Source organism: Pteropus vampyrus, unplaced genomic scaffold (assembly GCF_000151845.1).
Source record: "Pteropus vampyrus isolate Shadow unplaced genomic scaffold, Pvam_2.0 Scaffold431, whole genome shotgun sequence".
Taxonomy (NCBI): Eukaryota; Metazoa; Chordata; class Mammalia; order Chiroptera; family Pteropodidae; genus Pteropus; species Pteropus vampyrus.
The window spans coordinates 52,730-62,334 of record NW_011889212.1 but is presented as its reverse complement, the minus strand read 5'-3'; the positions used below and the strand labels follow the sequence as shown (position 1 = coordinate 62,334).

Sequence of the window (9,605 nt, the reverse complement as noted above, 5' to 3'; positions counted from 1 at the left end):
CTGAGATTGATTTTTAAGACTGAAGAGAAATTCATTAGGTATGTAAGAAGAGGGAAGGTCAAATGATCGAGTCAGAGGGCTTGGCTTGAGCAAAGCTATAAAGACATAAAATGATAATAAATAAGGATAAAGTTCCAGGTATCTTCAAGATTACTGTAACAAAATGTAGAGCAGAGGGAGGTCATTTAGTATTAGTGATGAGCTTAGAGAAATATGGTGTCCAGATCATAAAAGTCTTGTGCATCATAATAAGCAAAGGAAGCTAAGTTTATTTGTCGTTTATGGGGAAATATTTAAAAGAACGTAATACAGTAATATTGAAATTTTATAAAATCAATATGAAAAATATATGAACAATGGATTTATGGAGAAATTCTTGAGGTAGAGTTTTCAGAAAAGAAATTGTTAGAGTCTGTTTTAAAGAAACAATGATTAAGATGAAGAATAATGGTGAGATTTAATAAGAATAGCCTCTAGTTAAACATCATTTTATGTAGTGAAGCATTATTCTTAATATTTTTTATTAGAAACCTAGGGAAAGTAGTTACTAACATTCTCATTTTCCAATAAAGATGTAGGCACCAAGAGATAACTTATTTAACTAGAGATAAACTGCTAGTAAGAAGAGGGCCAAATTTGAATCCAGGCACTCTGGTTCTTGACCCTTTGCTCTTCATAATTTCACTATCAATGGTAAAATTAACAGACATTAAAAACACATCTGCCTTATTAGTAATATTTCTAAAGAAAACACAAGCAAAAAGTTATAAGGATTGGGAAGGGTTAATTTAAGTCTTATGTTTAGGGTATATAGTTGAATTCCCTGTGAAACATCTGTGTAGAGATGCCTATAGGTCAGTTGAATATATATTTATAACGAGTATCTTATCAAATATGGAATTTAGGAATTAACTGAAGCCTTGAGGCTTCAATTTGCCCAAAAATTGTATAAGAATCAGAAGAGAAGAGAAGGAGCAAAGAAGTAAACCAATGAGAAATACAGAAAGTATGCTTTTTGTCCAAAGGGAGCTTTATATTTCTAAGGAAAAAGATACATGTAGGAATTTAGATTTCTTTGAAATAGGGGGAAAAATGAAAAGACAATTTTGACAAAAATGTTGGAGAGCACATAGAGCTTTCTGAAATTTTTTCAATATGCTATGTGGACCATTTAGATCAAAGTCAAATAAGTGAATATGTAAAATAAAATAGCCTGGGACTCATCCCAGATACACTGATTTCTGGTCATGGGAGGCAAGTTATTTTACAAACCACAGTGACGTTTCCTTTGTGAATGAGTTGAAAGAAGATTTAGGGAAGATATACTGAAGAGATACATTTTGATGAATTATAGTTTTTTGGTCAGTTATATTGAGGTATAACATATGCAGTAAAATTCACCAATTTTAACAGTAAAATTTGATGAGTTTTAAAAAAATGTATGAAGTCAGGTAGTCATTACATTGGCCAGGGTATGAAACATTTTCATTTCTTAAGAAGTCACTTCTTGCTGTATGTAGACAATCTCTTCACACTCCCATTCACCTCTGAAAATTGATCAACTATCACTATGACTTCATCTTTTCTAGAATTTTATATAAAAAAAAATTGCTCTTTTGTATTTGCCTTCTTTTACATAGCATGACTGATCCATTCATCCTGTTGCATCTATCAGCAATGTATTCCTTTTTAACTTAAATTTCATGGATCTGCCACAGTTTATTTATGCATTTAGTAGTGGATGTATATTTGGTTTCTTTCCAGTTGTTTGCTATCACAAATAAAGCTGCTGTGACTATGTACAAGTCTTTGTGTGGACATGTGTTTTTATTTGTCTTGAGCAAATTCTTAAGAGTGAGATTGCTGGGTAATGCTGACTCTATAATAAGGGCATGTGTGACTTTATGAAAAAATGTCAAGCTGGTTTTTTTTAAAAGGCCATAACCATTTACATTACATTCATCTTATATGAGAGTTCCAGTTGTTCCACATCCTCACCAACACATGGGATTTTTAGTCTTTTTAATTCTAGTCATTCAAGTGGTATCTTATTGTATTTCTCATTTACATTTACTTAATAAATAATGATGTTGAGCATCTTTTCATGTGGTTGGTTGCCATCCACATATCAAAAGAAACAATGATGAATTTACAAATATAAATTTTATGATTCTGTGTATTAACAATCTGTTTACTTAAAATTTAGTTTTCGCCTTTACTGACACGTGATTTCTCTTTTGTAGGTCTGCAAGCATCCTGGACTACAGTCAGACCTACATGCTGGCTTTTAATAACACTGCCTCGAACTGGCCCACCTTTTCTTTCATTGGTATCCCTGGCCTGGAGGCTGCACATATATGGATATCCATCCCCTTATGTCTCCTGTATCTTGTAGCCCTTGTGGGTAATGCTCTTCTGCTTTTCTTAGTTAGAGCAGAACGGAATCTTCATGAACCTCAGTTTTATTTTCTGGCCATGCTTGCCCTTACTGACCTAGGCCTTTCATTGTCTACAATGCCTACTGTCTTGGGTATCTTCTGGCTTGATGTCCGCCTCATTGGCCTGAATGCCTGCCTAGCCCAAATGTTCTTCATCCACACCCTCTCCTTAGTAGAATCAGGAGTCCTGGTGGCCATGGCATTTGACCGCTTGGTAGCTATCTGTGTTCCACTAAACTACACCAGGATTATGAACCACTATACTGTTGCCTGCTTTAGTGGAGCTATCCTTATACGAGGTGCTACTCTGCTGGCTCCTCTACCTTTTTTCCTCAGGAACTCTTCTTTCTGTGGGACCAATATCCTCTCACACTCTTACTGCTACTACCAGGATATACTGAACCTGGCCTGTGGGGATGTCACTTTCAGCAGTGCCTATGGATTGATTTTTGTACTCTTCACATTTTCATTGGATGCTGTCTTTATCCTAGCTTCATACATGAAGATCTTGGGCACTATTATGAAGCTTAAGAAGACTCAAGACAGAAACTGGAGATCACTGCATACCTGTGCCTGCCACCTATGCACAGTAATTGTGTTCTACTTGCCCCTCATCAGCTTGGCAGTGCTGCATCGTTATACCCAGGATACTTCACCAATTCTATATACCACCATGAGTAATGCCTACCTCTTCATGACGCCACTGCTCAACCCTCTGGTCTACAGTCTCAAATCTCGTCAGATCCAGGCTGCCTTGCACAAGCGATTTTGGGTGCAACATGTCATTGCTGGAGAATGATATCTCATCTATATCAGAAGGAATAACTGATTAAAATCTATTTAGCATTTATGTGTCAAAAAGTATGATAGGCATCATAAATTCAAAAATAAAAATACTCAGGTCTTTGCCTCAGGAAGTAAGTATGTAATCTAACTAAGGAGGGAAAAAAGACAGAATGCTTAAATAAATCATCATAACTCTGATCATGGATGATGATTGTTTGGTAGTGATAAGGAGAAATGGTGATAAATATCCAACTCGAGCTCAGTGTTTTTGGTGTATGAGGTTAATAGAAATCACATTGCTTCCACTGCTAAACTGAATCTGACTCTGGGCTATAAAAGATCAATGAGGGGCTGATTTTATAGAGATCAAGATGTCACCTGGTTGTGGATTGCCCATGTTAGGTTAAGGCATTAGGGAAACTGTAAGGAACAAAAGACAAAAGGTGAAAAATGAAAAAAGGTTATACATGACTATTAAATCAATAAATTAGTGATTCATGAGTTCATGTTCACATAACTTGATTTAAAATGGGTAGAATAATAATGTCTGGCTCTACTCTGTGAGTATTAATTTAGAGGCATCATTAGTGTACATAAAAATTTGATGTCTGTCCCTGATCTGCAATGGCAATACTGAACTGACAAATATATCTGATATTCACAATTATAAAATGGGTAAACCTAGTCTGAACTCTTTTGCACATTTGCAAATATACACATATTATGAAAAAATATTTTAAAAGGGAACTCTCAATATGTCTTTGAACTGAAGAACAACTATATTATTCTCTGCCTACTTTTGATACCACCATCTGAGTGACAGAAGACTTTAATCTTTTGTATTTATCTTTAAATCCTGGCTTTGCCCTGGTACTCTACTATATTTTTGGTTTGTAGCATAATAGTTAATATTTATTGAGCATTTGCTATATGCCAGAAATTGTGGTAAACACATTATGTAAATTACTACATTTCTCCTTTCAACATTCTTAAAACATAGATACTATTATGAACTCGTTTTCACTGATGGGGACATTAAGGCATAGAAAGCCTGGGTTATTATGTTCCCTGAATACATACAAGAGAAGATGCAGAGCCTCGATTTTAGTTTAATCAGTACATCTTATCTTTAACTAGATGTGAAATCCAATTTAATATACCAGAGGAAATCAAGTATACATTACATATATGGACAATTTTAGATAAATACACTTTGTTATATTTGTGCTTTAATTTGTCCCTAAATTGTTATGTTAAATGAAGTTTAGCTTGGAATGGTTTCAGAAAAACAATCATAAAATATAAACAGATTTAAATAAAAAATATGAAAATAAAACCTCTTGTCTTTTATTTGGAATATGTCCTTCTACAATGCTTTAAATTCCCCCCCAAATACAGAATGTCTGCATAACAATATAAATATCTTATTTTTAATCATATTTGAGTCCTATATATGGGAGATTCTCATATAGAAAATATTTGTAGGACTATTTGGATTGAAATATGTCTCATAGGTTAAGTGGTATGAATTCTAGGTATGAAAACCATAAATATAACTTGAAGGTGCAAGAAGCTTTAGAAATACATTTCCTGGTAATATTTAAAACTGGAAGGGACTCTCATATTTTCAGGAAGTTTGGAATACACAGTTGTTTCTTTTCATGTGTCCATTCTCTCTCTCCATAGTAGGTCTCTGGTGTCCTCTGAGTTTATCCTTAGAGTATGTACCTGAGCACCCACTGGGCAATTCGTACTCCCTCTTCAAATCATGAGACTGATCTCTGTATTCTCTGGAGAAGTGAAGAAGTGAATTCTCATTTGTATTCCAAAATGTATTCTCAAAGTATATTGCTTGGCTATCAATTAGAGAAGATCTGGCCTTGCTGTGCTAAGGAAATATAGATTTGGTGTCCTGGGACAGAGGTACCTGGAGCCTCACTTTCACAGATGTTACTATATACCTCTCTAACACTGGTATAAGTTTCATCAGACAATAGGACAAATTAATCCTTTTGTACCAAAGGCTGACATATCATCTTAGCTATTTTCAGGTACATATGCTATCTGTGCAATGGGTCAGAGAAATAACACTGCATGAACAGAAAGAGAGAAATTCTAAACTTTAGAACACAAAACAACTCAAGAATTTATGAGAGAAAGGAAACCTGAGTGTGACTTGGTTCTTGTCCCACGATAAAAAAAAGTAAATTATTGATAAATAATTTGTCAGTTAGTATTTAATAATAATTAATTTAATAATATAATTATTTATCAATAATTAATTGATAGTTGCTCAGCTGGCCTTATACCTTTAATAGAAAGAAGAGTGAGCTATGTGGTGACACATGGTAACCATTGAGAAATCTCTGCCTCCCAGAATTATCTTATCTAGTGTGTTTAAGAAGCCAAATTCTACATTATCATTTCATGTCTAGAATTATTTTTTCCCATTTTTTTTAATATGAACACTTTTATCTTGACTCTCATTGGCCATTAACATGTCAATCTGATTTGGTCTAGGAAACATTTCTTTTTTTCTTTTTTCCTTTTGATTAATGTGAAATTCACATACATAAAATTAACCATTTAAAAGTAAGTGTACACTTTAATGTCATTCTGTACGTTTACAGTGTTGTATAATCATTACTTCTATCTAGTTTCAGGATGTATTCATCCCTCTACAATAAAATCTTATACAATCCTCAATCTATTTTATGTTTCTATGCATTTACCAGTTCTGAATATGACATATAAATGAAATCATAAAATATATGACATTTTGTTTCTAGTGTCTTTCACTTAGCATAATGTTTCTGAGGCTTGCCCATGTTGTAGCATGAATCAGTACTGCATTTTTATGGCTGAATAATATTCCATTGTGTGTATGTACTACAATTTGTTTATCCATTCATCTATTGATTGATAGACCATCTTTCAACAGAACGATCAACTTTCTTAACATGAATGACTTTCGATTTCTAGTGTCTAATGAACACTAAAAGAAACCTATAGGTCTCTCCTAATTATCAGTATTTCACTTATGTTAGTGAATGATTCTTTGAATAGATAAATAGAAATTCATAAGAACCAGATCATTTTTTTTCTTGTGTTGGCTAATCTTGATTTTATTTTTGCTTTCCAGAAAATGACTGTTAACTGCCTCAACTCTACATCATTACTATTTGAATATTTCAGGTAATTCTTTAAAATAGAAAACAAAATAAAAATACGTTTATTTCTCATTGATTTCCGCACATAATCTCATTTCACGATGTAGTAAAGATTAACATTTTGGCAATAGTCTTCTGAATTCTCAGGTGTTACAGGCATTAAGTATAAACTGGAGTTGAGAACATGGTGTTTGGAGGCGTGCAGATGTGAGTTTAAGTCCTGGTTCTACACTTATCATATTTTTCGGGCATCATGCTCTTACCTCTACTTTATACTTAATGCCTGCAAAACCTGAGAATTCAGAAGACTATTGCCAAAATGTTAATCTTTACCACATCATGAAATGACATTACATGGGGAGGTCAATGAGGAATAAATATCTGAATAAAAGTAAAAATATATACTTCATTCATGTACAGATTAATAATCAAAATAATATATCTTTGAATAAGACAAATGTTTGCTGGAATCAGAGAATTCATAGTGCGTCTAATGTAAGTGGACGTGAATAAAAATTAGGTTAAAATATTATAAATAATTAAATAAATGTGGTTAAATGGCACCTATATGTTCATATCTTTAAATTTTATATAAGCTAAAAAACTGTTAGATTTATCAGAATTTCTGTATTCTTATGTATAAAATGTGGTAGTTTTTAATCCTGAATCTAATCATTTTTGATTAGGGAGATATTAACAATTCACCTAGTATCTTTTAACTGTCTCCTTTCCTTTAACATGTAACTACTAAAACCTCTTTTGGTTTAAGAAACGTTAGTTTGGGTAATGAATTAAAGTTCAGAGTTTAAGGTAGACATCAATCACTCAATTTTTTCTTCCTTTCTAGAATCAAATATTTTAAAGATATCCCTCACTTGTTTTATAGTTACATTTTAATGTGAAATAATTACACTTTTACAAGTGCAATGTATTATCAATCTCTTAGGTGACATATTTATTAACTTATTTATTTATACTTAAAAATGTATTTATTGTATACAATATTACAGATATTCCATAAAGTAATAAAGATGTAATAGCAAAGACAACAGACATAGTCCCTAATTTAGAAAAGAAGAGTCATTAAACAATAATTATGTTAGCAGGTAATAAGAATTGTGATTGTCAAGTCAATTATCTATGCCTATATACATTAATTGATTTATTACAGAAAAGAATTAGAATTTACTGTGTCACTAAATAAGGTATAAACCATAGATTTAGGATAAAACAGCACAGTGACTCCCCACAACAATCCTTCATTAACTGAAAAAGATAAATGTGAAGATGTAAGTAAAATTGTGTTGTATTATAATAAAAATTTTTATGGGATATATTGAGGGAAAAAAGAAATGCCAATTCTACTAAAATGTCAAAAACATTAATAATAGAGGAAGTTTTGTTTAAGAATAGTATTGCATTTGAAGCCAAGCAATTGGTAAAAGCCTAAGTCATGTGAAGGCTGGTATACATATGTAAAAATATGTTGAATCATCTAGTTTGAGAAGTGGCACTGTGTAGTTGGAGCTGAAGCTGAAGGAAAGGGCAAGCATAAGAAAATGTAAAGCTTTATAAAACATGTTAATAACTTGGCCTTTATCATATAATTAATTGTAAAACACTTAACTATTTAAATATTTAAATAGAAGAGAGACAAAAATTATTTCAGTAAGATCTCTCATGCAATTCTGCGGATGATGAAATTGGATCAAGACAATAACCAAAATACCACCATTTTCTTGGCAGACAAGAAAAAAATACCTTAACTCTCATAAAATCATGCCGCGAAATGACATAGTTCCCAGAAGGAAGCAGACAGGTAAAAGATGACGAGAGAATTAAGGCATCTTTTTCACTAAGGCCATACTTGATTACTTGGGCTAGTTTTGCCTACCCTTGAATATCTTGTGGACTGCAGACCTTATCTGTTTAGTTTTTAAACTGTAAACCAAGGGGTTAAGGACAGGAGTCAAGAAAAGGAAGAGATTGGCCATGGTAACATGGAGAAGAGGAGATGTGAATGTACCAAACCTATGAATTAAAGCTAGCACAATGAGTGGCACATAAAAGATGCAGACAGTGAAAATGTGAGAAACACAAGTATTAAGTGCCTTGAGCTGACCATCTTCTGAGGCAATACCCAGGACCGTTTTAAAAATCAGGATATATGAAATAACAATGAACACAGAGTCAACTCCAAAAATGCAGAGGACAAGGGACAATCCATAGATGATGTTGACTCTGATAGGGCCACAGGCCAGCTTCATAATATCAGGGTGGTAGCAGTAACAATGAGATAGAATAACATTCTTACAGAAGGGCAATCGCTTGAGCAGAATTGGCAGGGGTGCCACCAACACCACACCCCTAATCATGGCTGCAAGCCCTATCTCTATAACCCGAGGAGGAGTTAAGATCACAGTGTAGTGCAGTGGGTTGCGAATAGCTACAAATCGATCAAAGGCCATGGCCAGCAGGATGGCTGACTCCATGAAGGAGAAGGTATGGATAAAGAACATCTGTGTTAGGCAGGAGTGAAACTCAATCTCTCTGTTATTCAGGAGGAAGACATTGAGTACTGTAGGTAGAGTTGATAAAGACAGACCCACATCCGTGGCTGCCAGCATAGACAGGAAGATATACTGAGGCTCATGAAGACTGGAGATGGTTTTGATAACAAAGAGGATGGTGCAGTTCCCTAGAATGGCAATTATATACATGACACACAGTGGGATAGAGATCCATATTTCTACAGCCTCCAGTCCAGGAATGCCTGTTAGAAGAAGAGTGGGTGGCTGGAACCAGCTACTGTTTATAAACTCCATAGATATATTTCATGAGATCCAGCCCAGATGAGCTTCTAAATGTTCCTATTGAAAGAAAAACAGATTTTAAGACAGGAGGACATAATGCATGTAACTCTTCCAGACAGTACTAATCCTAAGTATCTTTTCATCAAGGAATTTATCATAAGAATGTTTCCAAATTATCTAAATAACCACTTGATGTTAGGGAGACAAATAACCGCTATTAAAATATTAGAACTACTAGAGTTCCTTTGTCCTAGAACACGCTATTGATCAAGTGACAATGAAAATTAAGGACATAATTTTGCTTTTCATCCCTACACATAGAAAATTTTCATTCTCAGAAATCTTTCTATTTCTTAATTTATTTAATTATGTTTGCATCTTCTTTTATTTTTAATTAT

The 9,605-nt window shown here is 33.6% G+C and overlaps 2 protein-coding genes across 2 annotated transcripts; one reads left to right on the top strand and one right to left on the bottom strand.

Annotated features, from left to right (window-relative positions):
• The first annotated feature begins 2,277 nt into the window (after positions 1 to 2,277).
• On the top strand, positions 2,278 to 3,237 carry LOC105306215 (olfactory receptor 51G2-like). Its single transcript, XM_011381125.1, has one exon. It carries the CDS (start codon positions 2,278 to 2,280, stop codon positions 3,235 to 3,237), a length of 960 nt encoding a protein of 319 aa, XP_011379427.1.
• Positions 3,238 to 8,274: 5,037 nt separating this feature from the next.
• LOC105306214 (olfactory receptor 51A4-like) lies at positions 8,275 to 9,219 on the bottom strand. The gene has a single exon (XM_011381124.1). The coding sequence runs from the start codon at positions 9,217 to 9,219 to the stop codon at positions 8,275 to 8,277; it is 945 nt and encodes a 314-aa protein (XP_011379426.1).
• Positions 9,220 to 9,605: the final 386 nt, after the last annotated feature.